The 23,370-nt window shown below is 42.4% G+C and overlaps 2 protein-coding genes and 1 non-coding gene across 16 annotated transcripts in view; all 3 read left to right on the forward strand.

Moving 5' to 3' along the window:
* The first annotated feature begins 232 nt into the window (after window positions 1-232).
* Jpt2 (Jupiter microtubule associated homolog 2) lies at window positions 233-16,947 on the forward strand. Of its 2 annotated transcripts, XM_063226290.1 has the most exons (6): window positions 286-373; window positions 3,419-3,498; window positions 4,163-4,311; window positions 8,264-8,406; window positions 13,044-13,092; window positions 14,277-16,947. In XM_063226290.1, the coding sequence occupies exons 3-6, from the start codon at window positions 4,167-4,169 to the stop codon at window positions 14,462-14,464; spliced, it is 525 nt and encodes a 174-aa protein (XP_063082360.1). In that variant the 5' UTR covers window positions 286-373; window positions 3,419-3,498; window positions 4,163-4,166; the 3' UTR covers window positions 14,465-16,947. The 2 variants fall into 2 exon arrangements, with proteins under 2 accessions (XP_003478500.1, XP_063082360.1); XM_003478452.5 differs by lacking the exon at window positions 3,419-3,498 and having other exon boundaries at window positions 233-373.
* LOC111754038 (U6atac minor spliceosomal RNA) lies at window positions 11,319-11,442 on the forward strand. The gene has a single exon (XR_002788771.1). It is a non-coding gene; the product is annotated as a U6atac minor spliceosomal RNA (small nuclear RNA).
* Window positions 16,948-19,163: 2,216 nt separating the features above from the next.
* The window catches only part of Mapk8ip3 (mitogen-activated protein kinase 8 interacting protein 3), a 45,281-nt gene continuing 41,074 nt past the window's right edge, over window positions 19,164-23,370 (forward strand). For all 13 annotated transcript variants that reach the window (XM_013141610.3, XM_063226274.1, XM_063226275.1 and 10 more), the window contains exon 1: window positions 19,164-19,658. In XM_013141610.3, the coding sequence (XP_012997064.1) occupies window positions 19,341-19,658 (318 nt within the window). In that variant the 5' untranslated portion in view covers window positions 19,164-19,340. The remainder of the gene's footprint in view (window positions 19,659-23,370) is intronic.

The raw sequence follows: 23,370 nt of genomic DNA on the forward strand, positions 1-23,370 counted from the left end.
TGAGGCTCCAGTTGGCCTGTGTAGGTGGAACTAAGTTCCTAACTGGGCCTCGCATTAAGCGCCCAGTGAAAGAGGGCGAGCCGTGAGCCAATACGGGCGCTCGTCGTTTGAGCGGCGTTTGCCATGGCCAATGGGCTACGATCACAACGCCAACCTGTCCCGGCCTTCTCTCGTTGGGCGCGGGTGGGGGCTGGGCCTGCATTACGATTGGCGAGGGCTGCGAAATTGGCGTGTGTCCTCTCCAACGGGCGTGGGCGGGCCGGGATACCTGCGCGGTCCCGGGCGGGAACCGTAGCAGGGTTGCTGGAGAGGCTTGGGCAGCAGTCGACATGTTCCAGGGTGTGGATGGCGAGGCTGGCCGGGCAGGTTCCAGGTTCGCGGGCGCGGGGCTGCAGCTATGTGGTGGGCAGGGGCCGGGAGACTTCCGAAACTTGCTGGACGGGTCATTATCAGGTCTCATGGTGCGCGAGCGCGCCCAGGCGACGACGGAGGCCCAACCTCCCTGGAGGCTACGTACAGGGCGGGGTCGGTGAGGCCTTCCCGCGTCTCTGGGTCCTCTGTAGCTCCCGCCCCGTTGATCTTTAAGGGTGGCCGATTTAGGGTAGGTTCTGCCCGTGTTCCTGACGCGGCCAAAGGGTCCATGTAAAGGGTACTGACTGCTGGGCCTCTGGCCCCTTCCGCTTTACGCGGGATAGGGCGAAATGGGTCGTTTCTGGTGACCAATAGCTGGACCCTGGCCTCAGCATCCTGAGTATCATCCACTTTCTACGTCCTGCGTCTGAGCTACCCGAACTGCTGCCCACAAAGTGGTGGTCGAAGTGGGTAGCCACGTGAGGGACCCTGGTGTAAGACTTTCTGAGCTGGAGTGGTCGTTCCTTTGTGGAGAATATGGGAGAAAAATTAAACGTGGATGACGGAGAGCGAAACGCAGCCGTTTTTCATTGGATGATGGAATGTTAAGGAAACCTTTGTCTGTAACCCGTGAGAAGCTGTGTTTTTACGGGAGTCCTACCTGGTCCTGCAGGATAGGTACCGAGGCCTAAATCACACTTGGTTTTGCTGTAAAAGGAATCAATCTGCCTCTGTAGGATTTACCTTTGCAGGTTTTCCGGGCCTCTGACACATCTGTTTGATGTTGGAGGGACAGTTTTGTGCTAACGAATTTTGAACTGTAAATGCATTGTTTTAGCCATCTTCTAAACTCTTTTAAAGTGTAAAACTTTATTCCAAGTCTGTTTCATAAAGTTTCTCCTCAGACCTAACCAATCCCCTAAAACTTTTCTGAAACTGGGGACATGATATTGGAGGGGAGATCGGGGCCTTCAAGTTGAGATCTGTGCATGAATGTCAGTGTAGAGTACTTGTGTGTAATGCTGGAGCCCCTGGATTAAATGGGGGAGGAGGTTGCAGGTGAGTTTTTCTGTGTTTTTTCCTCCCTAGTACCACACTGCTCTAGGGCCTCGTGGGCTTTTCCTTTTTTTTTTTTTTTTTTTTTTTTTGCACTTCCGCCTTGCGCCTTGCATTCTTTTGTATTTTGAATATCTTTAAGAACTATTACGAAAGGAAAAATTGGGATGTAGCCACATTGTGAATTTGTCCTCAAGTATCTTAAGCTGGTTTATGTTCCCCCTCCCCCTTAGAATCCTGGTGATAACTGCTACTTGGAACTTCCAGAAGGCCACACTACACCATTGTTGTGGCCCTATTTTCATTGAAAGGCCTATTGAACTCTTGGTCCCATTTATGTGCGACCCTGCTGGGGCAGCCTTGCCACTTGCTGGACTTTTGCAGGCTGTGAAACCTGTTGTGCTGGCTTCATTGCCTTTTGTGATGGAGACGGCCACTGTTGCTTCCTTAGCGGCCTGGCCTCTACATAGCATAATCTCTGCTGCTGTTCCTTTTATATACTTGTTTGCTCATAAAATTTGTAATATACAGAACAGTGTTAAATATATTTAATATATGTCCACTGTCCCCATATTAACATTTCATTTCAAGTAACTACCACATCCCTCCTGTGCCTGACCACTGACTTTGGGCCTCACTGCTTATTTTGGACCTTACCTCTTCCAAAAGTGGATCTAGAGTTCAAAAAATACTCGTGCTTCTGTCATGTTACCCTTGTGATACATTTAAACCACCAGTAGCCAGATCTGGCTTTCCCGTTAGCCCTGAAGCATGGGGCAGAGGACTTGCTCTTATCTTTTTTTTCCCTATGGGATCCGGTTCAGGGTCGCCAGGGATTGGTGCTCAGATAATGTGAGAGCCAGAGGAGACTTGGAAGAAACTAAGAGTGTAAAGCACTAAGTGTGCAGAGCTGTTCTGACTGGATCCTGTGTGTCAGGTAGATGGCCATCTTCCAAATAAATCAGTAAGATAAGGATTAGAAGTCATGCTAGCATGAATCATGAAACTAAATTCAGCTTAATTCTAAAGATTACAGATCTCTGGCTGTTTTTCTAGAGATGAATGGAGACTATGCTTGAAGACCTTTGTATCTTAAGCCTAAATATTGGTGGGGTTTTTTATTTTTTAAATTTCAAGTTGGGTGATAGCACTGTTCAATATTCTCAGCTGCTTGAAAGGCTAAAACAGGAGGATCAAATGTTTGAGCTAGCCTGGTGACTTAGTGAGACCCTGTCCCAGAATTTTTAGATAAACAATAAGGATTCAGCTCAATGGTAGTAGAGTACTTGCCCAGCATACACAAAGCCCTGGGTTCAGTCCCTTGTACCTCCAAGAAAAGGAAGAACAAAACTTAACAGAAACACTTTTCTTCCCTTCACCAGAGCCTTTTTCAGACAAAAACAGGGTAGCAGTTCAGATGCCTGCCTGTGTATCTTAAAGGAGATTCTCATTCTGTATGCCTTGACCTAAAATGAACAGCGGTGCTAGTAGGTTGTTGTTTTCCCCACTGTCCTGGAATTGAACCCAGGGCTTTATACTTGCTAGGCAAGTTTTCTGCCACTGATCTACATCCCTAGCCCTACAAATGGTTCTTTATCTGTCTAATCTGGGCATTTGGGTGTTCATATTAGACCTTAGCACCATTGACAGTCACCCAGGGTAGATGCCCAGGACTCCTTGGATTGGTACTGGTAGCCCTGTTAATGGTCTAGGCCGTAACAGAGCTTTCAGTGATAGAAACAGCCCACTGCTACACATGTACCGTAAGTTTGCCATAACTAGTTTAGGCCAACATCACACAGTAGAGGATTTCTACATTTTCCAGAAGCAACATTTTAAAAGTGGGCATAGTGGTGCATTCTTGTATTCTTAGCTACTTGGGAGGCTAAAGCAGGATGGCAAGTTTAGGTCAGCATGGAACAAAGCAAGATTCTGTCTCCAAAAATCAAGTGAAACCTAAAAGTATTAAAAACAGTAATTTTTTTTTTTTTGTCTTTTTCATTTTTATCAGTACCAGGGATCGAACTCATGACTACCTGCTTGCAAGGCAGGCGCTTATGCTGCTGAGCTAAATCCCTCGCCCCCCAGAAGGTAATTTTAGGGGCTGGGAATTTAGCTTAGTGGCATAAGTGCCTGCCTGGCAAGCATGAGGTCGTGAGTTCAATCCCCAGTAAAAAAAAAAATAATAATAATAGATAATTTTAATAGGTTTAAATCAACCTAATATGTGTAAAACTGTTTTAGAGTGTAATCACCATACAAGATATAGTTACTGACATCAGATTTGTGAAAGTAATCCCTGCCTTACAGGATTATAATAAGGTTCTAAGTGTAGCATGCTCAAAATATCAGGAATATAATAAGCACTTAACAACTGTAAGTTACAATATCGAGCACTACTAAATGTGTTTATAGTACTAAACACTTGTGCTGTAAAATTAACTTTACTGACAATGTAATTCAAATTGCCTATCTTGGGGAAACTTTACTTAAGAGAGTTTATAGGAGTAATTTCTAAACATATGAATTTTTAGAGGGTTTTTTGTTTGGCATAACTGATATAAAGAAAACTTTCAAGAGAACCTTAGTGGCAGTAAATGAAGTGGACTTTTCATGCCAGCTTTAAAATAATTGTACTGTGTGATGTGTCCAGAGATGTTGAGGAAATAACTCCTGCCTTGTGTAGCTATACCATACCCTGCATAGTGCCAAGTTTCTAGGCCAGCTTTCAGTAACTCATGTTCTGTGTGTGTAGGGCCATGAAACCCCCAGGAGGAGAATCTAGCAATCTTTTTGGAAGTCTGGAAGAAGCTGTTCCTTCAAATAGGCCTAACAGGATGGCATCTAATATTTTTGGACCAACTGAAGAACCTCAGAACATACCCAAGAGGACAAATCCCCCAGGTATGGACCTTTGTAAATTCTAGATCGATTGACCTCTACCTTTCTGTTACTTTTTCCACTGAAGGTGGCTCATGCACTGGTGGTTTGTTTTTGGTTTTCGTTTTTTTGTTGTTATGATTCTTTTGTTTTGCAGTATTGGGAATAGAGCCCACAGCTTTCAAACAGAGCTACATTTCTAGCCCTTTTAAAAATTTTTTTATTTTGAGATATGGTCTGGCTAAGTTGCTAGACTGGATTTGAACTTGTGATCTTCCTACCTTAGCCTCCCAGTACTCAGCTCAAGTGCTGTTGAATGCTTGACAGGGTTGAGTGAAGTTACTAAGGGTACCAAGATGGTGGGTGGGATTGTGGTTCCTGAACCTCTTGAGATTCCTTAAATTGCATGTAAATTGTTATGCATTCAAACATTTTTTTCTTAGAGATGGAGATTACTTTTTTTCAGTAGAATTGCAGCTCTAGACAAAATTGGTGTAGTGCACATCAATACAGTTTTTCAATACTAATTCTGTTTTCTAGTAGTTACAAAAGGAGAGAATCTTTGAAAGGCTTCTCTTAGATGATAGATTGTTCTTATGCACACAGTGACAGTTACCAAATACCTTTACCTAGTTTGTTTATGAGGAGAAAGCATGGTTGGTTCTATCCTTAAGACATTTGAGAGCCACACATGGGAATGTACCCACACCTGCTGGAACTGCTTCCTCATAACAATTTTGAGTACAGACATTTCTTGAGCAGTATAGAGGCACAGAAGCAGTAATCTGCCAGGCATGATGGCATGTGTCCATAATCACAACACTCAAAATCTGAGGCGGGAGGATCACTATAAATTCAGAGGCAGCCTAGACTACAAAGTGAGACTGTGGCTCAAAAAAATGAAACAGTAAATTCAAAGATGGGTGTTTTTTATTTGGTGGTTGGGGGTAGGGGCTAATATTGCTGTTTGCGGGGGAGTGTTTGTTATGTTTTGAAAGTTTTGCTATATAGTTCAGGCTGGCCTCACACTAACTATGTGGCCCAGGCTGCCTTTGAACTTGAAGTAATCCTCCTGCCTCAGCCTCCCAAATGCTGGGATTATAGGCATGTGCCATCACACCCAGCTGATGTTGCTTTTAAATGTAGTTTATAGAAGGGAAGCCAGTGGTTCCTACTAAGTGAATAATATTCTCACTGTGCCATTTTGCTCTGTGCCCTCCTAGGTGCTCTGTTTTGCAGTGGGAAGCTGGGGGGTCTTGACTGCCCTGACTTTCTGAGAAGTAGTTTTCGGGTTTTCCATCCTGCCAAGTACTCTCTAAAGCCTGATGCATACAACTGCTAGTTGTGTCTTATCACCTGCTGTCAAGTTAACATTCTAGTTAGCTTTCCACTTGATTAAGAAAATACACAAAGACAAAGAATATAGGTGATTTACTGTGTGACTCTGTGGAAGTGTTATTGGAGATTGCTTTTCAGTGTCTCATTTTACCTTTGTTAGAGTATGTGTTCTTTGCTGGTTGCCTTTTCTAGAACTTTTGCAAATTGTTTTCCTGCTTAGCTGACAGTGATGATTCATAATTTATTATGGCTTGTTTATATATGCCAGTGCTTCAGTTATGTATCTTCACTTGGTCTTTCTTTACCACAATGCTAGGAGGTAGTTAGTGCCAGACTTTTTATAATGGCAGAAACTAAGTGGGGATGTTCACTGGTGTGCTTGAGCCCCACGATTAGTTACTGGCAGAATTGGCTTTTGAATGTAGGTTTTCCTGCCTTCAGAGCTAATGCTGTAATTTTATTTCCTGAATACATCCATTGGGATAAATTTCTCAAAATGGAATTGTGGGGTCAGTGTGTTTTATGGATTTAAAAAACACAGTTACGGGGCTGGAAATTTAGCTCAGCGGCATAAGCGCCTGCCTTGCAAGCAGGCAGTCGTGAGTTTGATCCCTGGTACCGATAAAAACGAAAAAAAAAAAAAAACCACAGTTACTTGGAGAAAGTCTCTTAAAGAACGTCCCCACTGTGTACCCATAATGTGTGTGTTTCCCCCAGTGCGGGGTTTATCTTTTGAAATTTGACTTCTAAAAACATATATTCTGAATTTTATTTTAGTTATGAATGAATTGGTCATCTTTTCTTGCTTCAAAACTTAGTTTTTCAAGAAAAATACTCAGAAATAGACATTTGGGGTGATTGCTTCTGTATTTTGTTTTGTTTTGTTTTGTTTTGTTTTGTTTTGTGGATGGAACCAGGGGTGCTCTACCACTGAACTATATCCCCAGTCCTTTATTTTTTATTTTGAGACTAGATCTTGCTATGTTACCCAAGTTAGGCTAGAATTTGATTTTCTTGACTCAGCCTCCTGAGAAGCTGGGTATACATGGGATAAAATTGCGGGTTTATGATTTTCAGAAAATTGAGGAATATGATGACCTTGGATGAGAGGGAAGGTTTACACACAGGATTTCTAACAGCTGGCACTATATTCTGTTTGCTCTGGCTATTGCCGACTTGTGTTTACATAGTAATCTTTTTCGGTAGATATGTCCTAAGAACTTTTCTGTGTTCTATTTCACAATCAGTGTTGTTGTTGTTGTTTTTTAATTTAAGAGAAAAAAAAGAAAAGAAAAACAAAAAGCAAAAGAGACAACAATAAACCCAAAGCAATAATAGTATAGGCTTTCAAAACAAAAAAAACCCAATTTTTTAAAAAAATTCACAATGTTGCCCGGTGTGGTGGCTCATACCTATAATCCCAGCACTCTGGAGAATGAGGCAGGAGGATTGTTGCAAGTTGGAGACCAGCCTGGGCTACCAAGTGAGCTCAAGGCCAGCCTGAACTGCATAATGAGACCCTGTCTCAAAAAGACAAAAAAAAAAAAAAAAAAAAAAAAAATCACAATGTCTTTGACCAAAATTTTCAAATTGTGGGGTTTTTTTCCATTTAAATAAAAATAAAAATACTAAATAGACATTTTTAAAAATATCCTGCATTCAATTCCTGGTTTAATATATATATATATATATATGAGAGAGAGAGCACCTGTATTCCCAGCCACTAGGGAGTGTGAGGCAGAAGGATTCAAGACTAGCTTAGGCAAGTTAGGAAACTGTCTCAAAATAAACAATTTTAAAAATGGCTGGGGGTGTATCTTGGTGGTAGTACCCTTGGGTTTGATCTCCAGTACTGCAGAGACAAAAAAAAAAATTTTACTGTGTAAGCTTTTGAGGTCTACTAGGATTAACACAACAGGGAGAAGGTCCCTTTCTCCACCATGGTCCAGACATTTGCTGGCAGGCCATGATATAAGACTGAACAGCTGGTATAGCCTGACTTGGCAGTCGTTCATAAGTGTTGTCATTATAGTTTTAAAGTTGATGTGGGACACAAGAAGGTGAACTCACAATGATCCTCTTGCCTCAGCCCCTGAGTGCTGGGATTACTGGCGTGTGTGGTACCACGCCTGGCGAGATACACATTTTCTTCACAGCTTGTTAACTCACTCAGCAGCAAGAATGTTACGTGTCTGAATTGCTGACATATTTAGCTGTCACTAGAAGTTCCAGTCAGAACAATGTCAGAATGGGTAATGTTATTTTCTGTATTAGAGGTTTAACTTCAGAATTCTGAACTAAACATTTAGCTCTTATAACCTACTAAAAAACTTTATTTAATGAAGAAGACTTAACTGTGCCAGTTTAAAGAAACTTTCCAGGGAAATTGTACTGTTTTATTTCCTCTCCTTTCTAGAGACCAGTTAAAGTCTAGACCTGAAGGTTGCAGCAGGCCTCAGGTAAAGGATCTTTGTGGAGACGTTTTAGAACTAGATCATCCTAATTTGTTTACCTGGAACTTGGGACTGGTGCTAGGATAGTAAGAGAAGAGGGCTTTGCTGGGTGACTCGATGATGAATGTGACAGGGAGAGTCAGATGAATGTTCCGGTGCTCATTGTTCTGTGATTATTTCTGCAGGTGGTAAAGGAAGTGGAATCTTTGATGAATCAACTCCTGTGCAGACCCGACAACGTCTGAATCCACCTGGTGGAAAGGCCAGTGACATTTTTGGTTCCCCAGTCACTGCAGCTTCACCGTTGGCACACCCAAACAAACCCAAGGTATGGGCCCTATTCAGATGGCAGACATGAAAGGAGAAAAAAATGAGCCAAGTCCTTTCTTAAAAAGGCTCCAAGGCAGGTGGAACTCCTTATTAGACAGAGAAAATGTGGGTGACATTGGTTTTTCATTGGGTTTGGAATTTTTCATTTGTCACTGGGTTTGGAATCTCCCGAGTCACCCAGGAAAATGGTTGGACCTCATGATTACTGCACCGTTGGTGGGGAGCCATAGGTGTCCACAGTAACAGACTCTACTGTAGGCTGTTCACCGTGCTGCCTAAGGGTGTAGTGATTGAGCACCCAACATAGGAGTTTGTCCCTCATACATTTTCACTATCCTTAATTTTGGAAAAGAAAAATGATGGCTCTTCTTTTTATTTGCTTTTGTCTTTTTGAGAACAGGATCTTACTCTGTATCCCAGGCAGACTTGAACTCATAATTTTATAGTCTTGCCTGCCTGTAGGCTAGGATTATAGGAGTGTGCCACCACACCTGACTAAGACTAAGATGATGGCTTTTATATATGTGTTGCTGAAGTGAGCACAAGATGATGGCTTTTATTGGGTATTTCCCTACATGAGGTCAAGGTACTTGTATTTGTTATCTCTGTGAATCTGTGGTGTTTGGCTAAAGCATAGTTAGCATTTCTGATGCAATAAAGATACCCTTTGAATAAGACACACATAGTCTTCTCACAGTGCCAACTCAGAGGCTGCTAGAACATAGAAGTCCTAACCAATGTGACTTTGAATGTTACCTTAGAAATTATTGATGAGATCTGTGAACTTCCTGGTCTGAGATAGAGGCTTGACCAGTGCCAGTCATGGTTCCCAGCGTCCCAAGAATCTGCACAGCCATATACTGAAGGTTTATTGGTTTGAATGGTGGCAGAACTTTCCCAGAGCTTCTTTTGTCTAGAACTCATCAGTCATGAAGGTCAGGACGTTATTATTACCAAAATAATTAGTAGTCTTCTAAAGTGTTTGCTTTTCTACCTTGCTTGTAGTGAAAAGTTAGGATCTGACTGTCTTGTGAGAAAACATTCATTTGTGTATGGATTATTGCTGCAGTCTTCTTGTTTTACATGCCAGAAGATGACATATTGCAGAATTAAAATAGGAATGTGTGAGAGAGCATGGCTAGGGCTAGCTCATGCATTGGACTGTGTACAATGACATTTGTTTCCAAGCTGGAGTGGACCTTAAATGGTACCAGTTTGTGGTGCTAATTTCAGAGACCACTTGTGTAGCTCTGCCACCCATTGGCTAGCACTAAAATGCCCTAAAGGTCAGCAGTTCACTAAGGAAGGAGCCCAAATAGCTGAACAAGAAGGAGCTTTGGATTCATGCAGTCTAGTGAATGGATTGGGTGGAAGAGTATGAACTGTTGGTGTAACTGGGTACAGAACAAGAGAAATCAGATAGAACTTCCTGAGTATATTAAATATAAAGGCCTTTAGACTGAGGAGTATCACACAACCCCAGCCTCTTTGGAGAAATTTCTATTTCCAAGCTGAGGTCAAGGAACATAGAAGATGAGCCTAGTGTTATACAATACCAGAAAGCTCGGAAGCATCACAGATGCTGGGATCTCCGGAGCCAGTGTGAAAAGGAACCATGGGCTGCTGAGAAACCACTCAATCATCATTAAATATAATAATTGCAACAGATTCAATTCCAACTATTTTGAGTTCATGGGTTCAAAAAATCTAATTCGAGATTCTGGAAAATTCTAGAGTCGACTCATTGTTTTAAAATCTAGAAGAGGATAAAATGGGGTATTTAATCAGCATTTTCTGCATGCAATGTCTGTCAGAATAACAGCTGTACTCCAGGAAGGCACACTGTATGTTTCTGTGATTACAACTACTTAAGAGGCTGAGGCAGAAAAATCTCGTTTGAGACCAGAGTGGGTAATATATTGAAACCTCAGAGGAAAAAAAGTACTTCAAAGTAGGGATAATAGTTTCGATGACAAACATGATAAAATTGTGGTGATCATCAATGGCTACTAATAGCTAACAGTCCATAATAGAAATTTACCATGGACTGCATTTATTGTCAGTGCAAAATTGGACATGGTAGTACAAATTTGTAAGCTAATAAGAAGGGTGAGGCATGACAATTGCAAGTTTAAGGTCAGCCTATACAATTTAGGGAGACCTTGTCTCAAAATATAAAAGGGTTGGGGATGTAGCTCAGTGGTATAATGATTATTTAGCTTATGTAAGGTCCTAGATACAGTCCCTAATACTAAAAAAAAAAATAATCATCAAGCTGGAATCATTAAAATCAAGTATTGACACTACACTGATGCACTCAACATAATGCAATATGTAAGAAACTCGATGACAAATAATACAGGGAGGTCTTAAAGATTACTTAGAGAAAGGGGGGCTGGAGGTATAGGTCTGTGGTTTAGTGCTTACTTAGCATGTGTGAGACCCTGATATGGATTTCAAACATTGCAGGAGAAAAAAAGGAAGGGGAAGTGAAGAAAGGGCAGAAGAGATTTTGTAGTCCTTAACAAAGTCTCAATATACTTTTCTTAGAAATGTAAAAACTACTAAAAAATTTATATGGAATCTCAAGGTACACCCCTCTCCGCCGATAGCCAAAATAGTTCTGAAAAGGCAAACATTAGATGCTCATGCTTCCCAATTCCACATTTTACTGCAAAGCACAAGAATGAAAACAGCATTTTACTGACTTAAGGACAGTCGTTTTGACTAGAAGAATAGAATTTGGAACTGAAAAACCTTCAGCAAGACACATGCCTGTAACTCTAGTGCTCTGGGTTCCTGAGCCACAAGGATCAAAAGTTCATACTCAACCTGGACAACTTAGTGAGACCCTATCCCAGAATTAAAAGGAAGAAAGAAATGAACAAACTTTCATATCTGTGCTCAATTATGTTGTTATGAAAGGAGAGAAGATTAGCATTCCCCTTGACAAAGATGGAAGAGGCCCTCAGGCCTGAAAATGTGATAGTTGAGGCATTACCACCTATTTCATGGAATTTAACCATATCTATTCTCGGTTGTGTAGCTACTAGAATTCCAAGATCATATAATGAGAGAACAGTTACTTCAACAAATAGTGTTGGGAAAATTGGATATGCACATGAACAAAAAAGTTAAATCTTGGGCCAGGGATATAGTTCAGTGGCACAGCACCTGACTGGCAAGTGTGAGATTGTGAGTTCAATTCCTGGTACCAAAAATAAAACAAAATAAAGTTGAATCTTTACCATATACCATATTAAAAAGGGAACTCAAAAGGCTTCATTTAAGAACTAAAATCTAGGGCCAGGGGTTTAGCTCAGCAGGGTAAGTGCCTACTGGACAAATGCAAGATTGTGAGTTTGATCCCCAGTACCAAAAAAGAAAAAGAAAAAAGAGTTAAAAACTATAAAATTCTTAAGAGTCCTGTGTGGTGGTACATGCCTGTAATACCAGCATTTGGGAGGCTGAGGCAGGAGAATTGCCACAAGTTCAAGGGCCTAAACTACATGATGAGACCCTGTCTCAAAAAAACAAAAAATTCTTATGAGAAAACGTAGGAATATGCCAGGCACCGTGGTTCATATCTGTGATCCCAGCACTCGGGAGACTAAGGCAGGAGGATCATTGCAAGTTCAAGATGTGGGCTACAAAGTGAGCTTAAGGACAGCCTAAACTGCATAGCTAGACCCTGAAAAGAAAAGGGGGGCAGAGAATAAATCTTTATGACCTTGGATTTGGCAATGATTTCTTAAATAGGACTTCAAAAACATAAGCAATAAAACAAAATAAATAAATTGGACTTCATTAAAATTAAAACCTTGGTTATCATATCACAAGGACACTTCCAGGACCAAAAGAAACCAATAGGTGGTGGAAGTATTTGCAAGTTACATACTTGATTAGGGTTAAAAAAGACAATCCTTTTAAAAATGAGTGATGAAGTTGAATAGACGTTTTTCCAAAAAAGCTATACATACAAAAAAAAAGCTATACAAGTGGCAATAAGCACAAAACAATGCACAACTTCTGCAGTCATTGGGGAAGGGCAAATCAGAAACCACATTAAAACACCATGTTATCATGCCTACTAGGATTCATGGAAAATAATGTGTTGGTGATGTTGTAGAGAAACTCAAACCCTCATGCATTGCTGGCCTTGAACTTGGGGGATCCTCTTGCCTCAGCCTCCCAAGTGCTGAGATTACTGGCATGTGCCACCATGCCTGGCTATAGGAATGACATTTTGACATGTGCTACCAATGTGGTTGAACCTTAACTATAGTGTTTTAAAATATGACTAAGAAATTACTGTCTGTGCATGGTGGTACATACTTATAATCTTAGCACTCTGGGAACTTGAGGCAAAAACATAAGTTCAAAGCCAGCCTGGCCAATTTAGCAAGCCCCTTTCTCAAAACAAAGGGAGGAGGTAATATAAAGTTCAGTGGTAGAACATTTCATTTGCCTAGGATGGGGAAGGCCCTGGGTTCAGCCTCCAGTATTAACACAAATTTTTATTTTTAAATAATGTTAAAATTTTAAGCTGTTTATGATGAGATTTTTGTTACCCACCAGAATGAAAATAGAAAGTTTCTGAATTGGGCTGTGACATGATGGTTTGTCCCGTTACAGGACCACATTCTTTTGTGTGAAGGAGAGGACCCAAAATCAGACCTTAAAGGTGAGTAAACTCTCCCCTTCTTTATTGCTTTGTTCTGTAAGAAGAGTTGTTGGTGTGCCTCAAAGAATAGAACCGAGTATTTCTTGGCACCTCCCAAGCCCACTGACCAAAACCAGCCTGCATAGATGTACTGCTGAGAGGATTTTGTGTTTGAAGACAGGTATAGGGGAAATGAGTGTAGCTATTATAAAACCTTAGGCTTTCTGCTTTCCTTGTCTTTGCTAATCAGCTTAGATCTAGACCAAGGTATTATCTTAACAGAAACCCACCTCTACCCTAAAGGACAGAAATCCAAAACTCCTAAGGAACTCCTTGCCCAGGGGTAGAGCAGGCTGAGTGAGGACAACAGAGAAGAGTATAAAGAGAAGATAAGGCAAGCAGCCTTTGTATGGGAAGGCCCCAGCCTTTGTCTTACTCAGGAGCAAGTGGTTGGGCCTCAGTCTGTAACTCAGACTTGAATTTGTCCCGTGGTTGTCTAAGCTAAGGTTCAAATCTTTCCAGTATAGGCACTGATCTCTGCCTTTGGGTCACTGTTTTATCTAGTGACAGATACTGATAGCTGGGAATTAATTTATTCTTCCCCTTTGCTCAACAAAATCTAGATAAAATAGTCACTAGAAACGTTGCCTTGGCCTTGTTAAATCCCCAGATAACGTGTGATCTCCTTTCTGTGCCTTCAGAAAATTTTGCTTTTTACATTTCAAATAGGCGAAATGGGAACAGAGTATTAAAAATGACAGAAATAACTAATAGAAGAAATCAAAGATCTTTTTCCCCTTTTGGTATGGGGATTGCACCTACCCTCATGCTGGGCTGCATCCCCAACTCCCGCCCCTTTTTTTTTAAACTGTGAAACAGGGCTTCACTTGGTAACTTACGTTGCTCTAGCTGGGCTTGAATTTAGGCTCTTCCAGCCTTAATCTCCCAGAGTACTCCAATTACAGGTGTGCATGCCTGACTTTAAGCAATGTTTGTATTAGCCCTAATTGCTCAATTCTAGAACTGTGTCTGTACACTGAGTTGCCCTGGTGCAGGATGGAGAGCCTGACATTGTTTTCTCTTTTCCTTGTCACCTTCTGAATTTCTTGCTAGCTCTTCTGTGACCCTGCTTTCTGTTAGCACAGCTCGCCTGGCAGGAGAGTGGCTGCCTTTAACGGACATTGTGCTGACTTTATGTCCTACAGCTGCAACAAGCACCTCACCACAAGACGAGCTGGGGACAAAGGGCAGCTCGAGAGAAGTGGACCATACCAAGGAGTTGGAGCCCATGCCTACAGTCGACAACCATGAGCCCAGGCTGGGGCCACGGCCTCGCTCTCATAACAAGGTCCTGAACCCACCCGGAGGCAAATCCAGCATCTCCTTCTACTGAGAGGCTCCTTATAGCCAGACCAGAAACTCAAGATAGGGTATCAGATGTTACCATCTTCTTTAGGCCAAAAGAATGGGGTGGGAGGGTTTGTGTGTGTGTGAGGCTGGCTGCCCAGGGCTCTCCTGTGCTCCTGAGAGCTGCACTGAGGTCCATGCCTTCCTGACTGTTGGGAAACAGTTGGACTCCCTTGGGGTCTACTCATTTGTTGTTGCTGACGGAGCAGAACTCTAGGATGGGTGAGGGTAAGAAGACTGTGCAGCACAACAGGAGGCTTGTCAGATTTTCCCTGTTGTTGCATCAGTGTTCTCACTAGGCATTTTAAAAGCTTTTGAAAGAAAACCCTGACAACCTGTACGTTTCTGTGGGACAGGGGAAGTAAGCATGAGCAGAAACACTAAGAAGGTAGTGAATTCTCTGTACATCCCCTTTAGATCCCAATGCTAGTTACCTGTCACCAATATGGCTTTCACTCCAGAGATTACTGTTGAACCCCAATGTCTCCTTTTCATTTTATACCCATTATATTGTCCTGCAATCTTGGTTGCTCATCCTCAGCAGCAGTTATCTTCAGGTTCTCTGCAGAATATATTTGTGCCCTGATCCTCGGAGTTGCCATGTTCTTGCATCTAATTCCCTGGCTAGCTTTCATGCAGCTGTACACCTTTCTCTACAGGGACTTACTATGGTCCTTGACATGCCAGGTTTGCTTTTGTTCCTTTTCTTTCCTTTCATCGGCCTTAAGACTAGGCCTTTGTTCCTCATTGATGATATAGAGAGTTTCCTTGCCAAGCCACAGCTCTTCCTTACATATCAGGTCTGCTGGCCTCTGTAGGACTTAAAATCTCCGTGGTTACATCTGAGTACTGGGGCTTATTTGGACCTTTCCTGTATCTCACTTTGTTCCTGTGTTTGGTTGGAAGAAGACATACATGAGAAGTTTGGGTTCTTTGGTTGATTTCTTTAATACTTCTTTTTAAAAAGCTGTTTTTTAAGAATCGGTATCACATAAATGCCTGTGGACTGCATTTCTGACACCTTGCAGAAAAAAGTCCCCTGCTTAGGCACACCAAAGAGGAAGAGCTAGGGGCTTAGAATTTAGCTCAGCTGGGACTGGAGATTTAGCTCAGCGGCATAAAAACCTGCCTTGCAAGTGGGTGGTCTTGAGTTCAATTCTCAGTATCGATTAAAAAAAAAAAAAAGAAAGAAAAAAGAACTTAGCTCAGTGGCCTAATCACCAGCCTACCAAGTACGAGGTCCTTAGCTTGATCCCCAGTACCAAAAAAAAAAAAAGAGGAAGAGCTGCTTGAGCCACTTTTTAAAAGCTTTGCAGAACCTCCAGGCCATATTCACAAACATGGTGCTTTCCCAGGATGTTTAGTTTGACCTCAGAGTCACAACTGTCATTCACTTGTGAAAATACAGAGCTGGCAGAAATCATTGCTCCATTTGTCAAGCAGACGTAACCCTGGAAAGACTACAGCCCCAGTTCCCTGCTTTCAAATGACAGGAGAGGGTCAGATGGTATAGCTACTTCTCTGAGTGCCTACAAAGCTCACACTAGGTATTAGAAACTTCATCATTATTAAATTTTGGAAAAGTCACAGCTCTATGCAGTCACACTCACATTGGCCTGTTTTTAAGTGCCTGCAGTAACTATATGAAGCTCTACTTCTTGTTTCTGGCACATCAAGGAGTCTGTACATGGCCAACCAAAGAGTTTCTCCCTTCGCTCGCCCTGCAGACTTTAGAGCTAAGAAACAAGTTCCATGGATGTCATAAATCAAATGGGTTGTGGTTCAAAGTCACGAGAATGTCATTTGGAATTAAGGTATTAGTGTTTCCCAATTAAAAAAGTCTTAAATGATTGCTTGCATTTTAAGCACAAACTAACTTGTTTAACTTATAAAGATGTATTCTAATAGTAAAAATGTACATCATTTGTGACTGTGTTTTCTTAACAAGAAAATGATCTGTGAATTCCAAATTTGATTGCCAAGAAGAAATGTGGACATTATAGAATACTAGCCTCTGTTATCAGTCCACTGTAAGGGAGGCTTCTATTTCTACCCACTGCCAGGGATTTCTGGGTGGAAATGCAACTTAACAGCAGTGGCCTTGAGGCAGCAGAACATCCTGCCTTGTTCCTGTATCCACCCTGCCTTATCTTCCTCTAAGCTTAGGGCCTTGGCAGTGCCTTCACTGCCAGGAGCAGAGATGGCCTAGGTGAGCCCGGTGGTGTGTTGTCACTTGGATTAGAAAGATGCCCTCTGCAGCAAAGAGACATTGAGAAATTATTAATCTCTGTATGTTTATTAAGCCTTAAAACTTTTTAAGTGCATTTGTTGCCAACATTTTTCTAGAGCTGTATCAAAGCAAGAAATCCGTCCTCACATCACAACATAATTTTGATAGGAACCATTTTTTAATTTTTACAAGGTGTAAACAACGGGTGTAACAGTTTAATTAAATCTAGTAACTGTGAACTCTGTTTGCCTGTTTTGTGTGTGTGCATGGTTTTCTTAGTGCTTGATTCTACAAATAATGCTTGAACTCTGCAACTTCCCTTACAGCTTTTCATTGGTGAAGGACCCACCATCCTGATCTGCCTTCCCTTTGTTAGAATACAAATCAGTTTTTTCAAAGCTTTTGGCAGACTGAGGGGGGTATGCCAAAAATTACTAATAATTTTCTCACACCTCTTTTCCTAAAGAACTTTAGATATGTAACCACTTAGTTCAATTATTTAACTACAGGATAACTAAAAAGTGTATATTAATTTTTGGTAACAGCAAATACAAGAACAATTTTATCAAATGTATTCACTACAAGAATTGATTGGTTAAATGACAAGGGAAAGCGCAGTTTGGATGTCTTTTTTTTGTGTATGTACTGGCTGTTTTCATGTGTCCCACAATTAGATGTAATACTTGTAAGCACTGTGTGGGTTCAGGCAGATGAAACTCTTCAGTTGCCTGCCTGAAGAGCCTCCCTATAGGCGGTTCCACATTGCCCTGCCTATTGAATTGGTGCTTCAGTGAAAACCAAGATTTCACCAAGGAAGCTGACTTGGATTACCTGAAACACCATCTTCTTTGTTCATTGACATATGATTAAAAATGTAGAGTAAGTTCCAAGACCTGGGTTAGGCACTGAAGGTATTATATTACCTATTAATAGCAGCTGCTCAAGCCCTGTGCAAACACTTGAAGTCTTAGAGGTGTTGGGCCCCTTTTGGCTCCACCTGTGTTAAGAGCAAGGTAGTTGCCCATGAACTTGAAATCTGGGGCCCCATGAAAACATGCACTGGCCCTTTTAATGTGGCATTATTTGTTTTATTGTCTTTGTGATACACCTTAGTAAGACATGGCAAGCACACACAAATCTGCAGGTGTTGTCCGGTTCATTTATGGGCTTTTATTGCCTTAATCCTTGGCATTTTTGGAGAATATTAGTGAAATTTACCTGTTTTACATGTGACCATAAAGTGCTATCTGAAATTCAACTCGGGAAGAAATGAGAGACACTTAGGCATTAGGGCAGATGCTTTGAAAAAGTAGTACAAACCTGAAAGAGCTTAGCCTAACTTTGAGAAGCAAAATAGTTGTGCCATTCAATAAGCACCAATAATTCTCCAGCATTGTCATGTTTATAATTTTTAAAAAGATACCTGAGTCTGTCAACCACTCCTGTAGTAAGCTGCCCTGTTGTGTGCTACTGAGGAGTTTTCAAGGGTTAGATTTCTAAAAAAGGCCTAAAGCAGAAACCAAACATCTTCAAATATACAAGATTACTCTTGTTTTTTTTACTCTTAATTTTTTCACTAGGAAGGATTATATTCTTGCATCTGCCCTGTTTCATAATTTTGACAATGTAAAACTTAATAGCTGAGGTAACATTAATTTCAAGTACTACTTTGTGTGGATGGTCCATATTCCACACCTTAAGCCACTTTCCCAATAGTCTCAAAAGTGGAGTTGGAAGATTAAATGGCTTAGAGTCAAAACTCAGGCAACCTAAAACTGACATTTAAGTCCAGTGACCTTAGTGGTATGAGTGAACATCTTTACACAGCTAATTATGTTTCAGGGGAAAAGCTACAGGAGACTTCATTGGTTTGAGACAAGATAAGGACCTGAATCAACTTGGAAGCATTTAAAATGGGGACAAGCAGGGGAAAAAACCAACTGTTAGCATCAATCAGTCAGGATGTGATGGTAATTCACAATGTCTGCAAGGCCCCCAAAGTTAATGGTGTCCCTGACGAATGTCCCTTGAACATTTGGGCCCCAAATTACATAAGTTTCAATTGGGGAAGCCTATTGCAGAGTTAGCGCTTGAGCAAAGCAGGCCTGTCAATACAGCTGTTTGGGGGTCATGTAAGCCACTGATCACTTAGGAAACAGGCAAAATGGGCCAAGTGTGGGGGGCAAATGCCCATGAACATCGAAGTTTAATTCTGTGGGCAGTTTGAATAAATTACACTGGCCTAAAAATAGCGCATGGGGTAAAGGCGGCAAAGTGCGGTGCAGAAGCGCGCGGGGTTCCACGCTGATTAGGCGTCCACGTGATCCCAGTGGTCTGTCTATCCACCTAGAGAACTACCTCAGAGTGACCGCCAGGCCTGGAAGAACGCGGCCGGAAGCGTAACTGCCCTGCTTCCTGTGACATCACCGCACAGGGCGGGGCGCGATGCGGCTCAGTCCCCTTTGCCTGGCGGGCGCAACTTCCGGCGAGCGAGTGACGGGTGCGGCCAGGCCAGCAGCTGCTGCGGCGGCAAGCTGCGGCCTGAGGTGACGCCGGCAGGCCTGAGGCGACAGCAGCCTGCGAACCCGGGCAACCGGAGCGAGCCGCGCTGGCGGCCGCAGTGGCCGCCGCGATGATGGAGATCCAGATGGACGAGAACGGCGGTGTGGTGGTGTATCAGGATGACTATTGCTCGGGCTCAGTGATGTCGGAGCGCGTGTCGGGCCTGGCGGGCTCTATCTACCGCGAGTTCGAGCGCCTCATCCACTGCTACGATGAGGAGGTGGTCAAGGAACTCATGCCCCTGGTGGTGAATGTGCTGGAGAACCTGGACTCAGTGCTGAGTGAGAACCAGGAGCACGAGGTGGAGCTGGAGCTGCTGCGCGAGGACAACGAGCAGCTGCTCACGCAGTACGAGCGAGAGAAGGCGCTGCGCAAGCAGGCGGAGGAGGTGTGCAGGCCTGGGTGGGGGAACAAACCGGGGCTGCCCCTCCCCATACGCTTGGGACCCTTGGTCTTGCGCCCGCCCTCTTGAAGTTTGATATTTTGTAGGTCAGACAAGCGAGTTGCCCTAGATGATCTCCAAGCCCAGAAATTCTGTTTTTGTCAGTGAGCGATTCTCTTCTTTACAATAGGAAAAATGACTGAAGTTGTCTTGAACACAGCCTTAGTGTCTTTGGTATTGAAATTAAAAACTGTTTTTGGTATTTCGTTCTTTCTTAAACTACCGTAGTCGGTGCCCTCGTTTGGTTAAAAGTGTGTTTATCTTGGATCATTCCTGCTTACTGTGATTTGCGTTTGGCTTTTGTATCTGTGAAGAGGTGGGTCTGTTGAGTTATCTGAGAACTGGGGGAGGCGAATTAGGAAGTTAGGGCAGAAACCCTGACAGAATCCGTGCAGTGTTAGATGGTAAGCCCTGGGCATCACTGCTGCAGATTCGGTGGGTTTAGACCCTGCCACACAGGCTCTACACTCTCAATCTAAAAGGCCACAAGAGCTCCCAGGATTTGAGGCTTCAGGGTGACTAGAGGCATTTCAGTGGGGAGGCAGCTGGATCAGAGAGAAAAGGAAAGGTTGGACCAAGAGCATATACTCTAAAAGCACTAGGCCAGCATGCAGAGCTGACCCTCCTGCCTGACTTGGGCACTTCCCTACTAGTCACGTTGCCGCAGGGAGTTAGAACACTAACTCCCATAAGTCAAGTACTGGGGTTTCTATTGGCCAGTCATGTGACTGTTGCTCTTGTGCTGGGTAACACCCTCTGCTGCTCTGACTGCTTGCTCTCTGAGGCCTCTTGGGACATTTTAATGCCCATTAGAGGTTCCAGGTGGATTTTTCTTTTACATGTACCCATGTAGTCATAATAGTAGATGAGGAGGAACTGAAAGGAGAAAATCAAGATGGACAGCTTTACCGCTGAGTTGTAACCTTGTAGTTCTACCTCCATTAAGCATCTTGCTCTGTACAGTGCTAGTAGAGCCTCTGCCCTCCCGCTTACTTAAGGCAGGACTAAGAATGGTGCTGGTGTATCGTGATTTGCAGAAAATTGTAGATGGGTATGGTGGCACATGCCTAGAATTCTAGCACTTAGGAGCCTGAGGCAGGAGGATTGCTGTGAGTTTGAGGCCAGCCTAGGCTGCATAGTGAGTTCAAGGGCAACCTAAACTACATAGTGAGACCCTGTCTCAAAAGAACAAAAATAAAATAAGATTGTAGCAGTGTCAAGACCTACCATTGTGCAGAGAGCTTTGTGAGCAGGGTAAGAAATATACTGAGCTGACTAGGAGAAGCTGAGGCTAAATGCTAATAGCATACCCTTGGAAAGACTTAGGTGATGTTACAACTGAAGAAAAGGGCTAAATACTGTAAATAATGGCCATTCTGACTCCATTATGGAATCAGGTAAACATTTCACTTTGTTTTGTGGAAGCACTGAGGACTAGCTGCTGTTTCTAGGTAAAGACTCATCATCACAGATGTGTGTGATGCTCATGGACATCACAGGCTGCAGGCATTTGGTGGTGCAGAGCCCTGGGTTGAGCTGTCAGTATGGCCCAGCCATTCTGCTTGATTAGGCTTAGTCAGAAATGGGTAACTTGAGCCGCCTGCAGCCTTCTGAGCTGGCAGAATCTGCAAAGCTATTGTCTTTTCTTTCTTTCTTTCTTTCTTTTTTTTTTTTTTTTTTTTTTTTTTTTTTTTTTTTGCCTTGAGCAGAGCAAAAATCTCTATCTTCTCTTTATCCTCTGCCCAGTAGTAACCACAATGAAAGAGATTCCTGAGGTTCAAAACTGGGTGTCTAGTTCTTTTGAACTGGAGTCTACAGACCATCTTGAACACTAGCCCTGTCTTCGGGAGCTGCATCCAGCTTTTTTCAGCTCTAGATCATGGTGACCATGTTTGTGAAGTAAATGAGTTGTCATATGAGGCAGATCAGTTTTCTCTCAAGTGCCAAGAGTCATAGTTTTGGCAGTTGGTTGCCTGGAAAATTGGGCTGCTAGGGCAGAATCCCTGGTAGAATCAGGGTAAACTAGGATGACAAGCCCTGGGCATCACTGCCTGCAGGTTCAGTTGTTTCAGATTGAGCACATTTTGATATAAAGTACTTTAAAACCCTCTGTTCTTTCCCATTGGAAGAGAAGAGGATTGGAAAGGGGCAGTTGGCTGGCTGAGCTGGGAACTTGTGTGGTCTCCAGAGAGGCCAGTTAGAATGATTACATGTGTTGTGCTTGTTTAGGCAGCAGAGTCCTTTGCCTTGTAATAATCAGCATGTAGCTTAAAAGAACAAAAAAAAAAAAAAATGTTTGAGAGATGACAAATAGCAGTGGTTATTATTTGCCTTAAAATCTCCTAAATCCCAAAGATGCCCCTAGTAGCCTCCGTCAGCTTATCTCAAGCAACATAGATAGGCACTCTGTCCCCAGGAATGTTCATGTGGATATTTGCTGATGATTCAGCATTTGATGATACTTAAGGAAAGTATCCAAATGCAGGAGAGTTTGATTCAAGACTTATTTTTTTCCAGATTGGACAAAAGTAATTGTAGAAGAATATTTGAACAGGATTAAACTGGAAACAAAAAGAAAAAATGCCCAAATACTGTAATCCTACTCTGTAGAAATACTCTTTTATAAATGAATTAATCACTGGATCAGAAGTTTTTGCTCTTGTTTCCTATATTACAAATAGTAAGTTCACCACTGCATAAAGCCTGAATTTTCTTCTCCTGCCTTGTAACACGAAGAGCAGGAATATTAGGGAAAAAACCCAGGACCCTGTCCATGCTAGCCAAGCGTTCTTCAACCGACCTACACCCTCAGCCCCTAATGAGCAGTTTTTAAACATTAATTTTTCTAGATGAAGCTATTAACATGTGGTGGCAAGAGGTGTCTTTCCTCATTGCCTCCAAAAGTTGTTTCACTGTAGCAATACCAGTCACTCCAGTATTTTTCTCCCAGTGCTGGGAATTGAGCACAGGGCCTTGTACATACAATGAGCTATATCCCTAGCCTCAAACAGTCACTCTTAAAAATGGAAGCCAATAAGTTTAGACATCATGAGCAAAAGGAGGTGCTTTCCAGCCAGAAAGAATATGGGAGAGGCCTCTGGTCTGGGACTGAGTACTTACTGTGAAATATTGGTGTGACTGGAACCCTCCTGGGCCAGTGTGGTAGCAGATAGATACTGAAGCCAAAAACTGATGAAAGCAGTTTCTCTACAATCAGGATTTCTAAATTAAGTATCTTTTTTTTAATTTAAATTTTTAAAACTATTGAGTTTTTGTGTGTGGGATGGTGTTTGCAGTGCTGCAGGTAAAACCCGGTTTTCTTTGCACATATTAATCACATACTTTTGACCACGAGCTGTCCCCCCAATTTTAAAATAATGTACAGAAAAGTTGCATAAATAGTACTCTTTACTTGGATTCCTAAATATGAGTCTTTCTGTGTTGCTTTTCTTACTCTGGTAAGGCCTCGGATCCTGTGTGTCCCTATAGTCTCCAGTACTATGGTTCGCATTCTCTGCTTTTCTTAACCTTAAAGTGTGACAACTGAGGTTAGTCATTCTGCAGGATATACCCTAATGTGGCATTTGTGAAACCTGGTGATAAGATTTCTCTTCCACAGAAGACCCATAGCTGCTCACTGAGCCTGTGACATCCTGAC

Source organism: Cavia porcellus, unplaced genomic scaffold (assembly GCF_034190915.1).
Source record: "Cavia porcellus strain 051 isolate PalLab524CR breed Dunkin Hartley unplaced genomic scaffold, mCavPor4.1 scaffold_16, whole genome shotgun sequence".
NCBI classification, from domain to species: domain Eukaryota; kingdom Metazoa; phylum Chordata; class Mammalia; order Rodentia; family Caviidae; genus Cavia; species Cavia porcellus.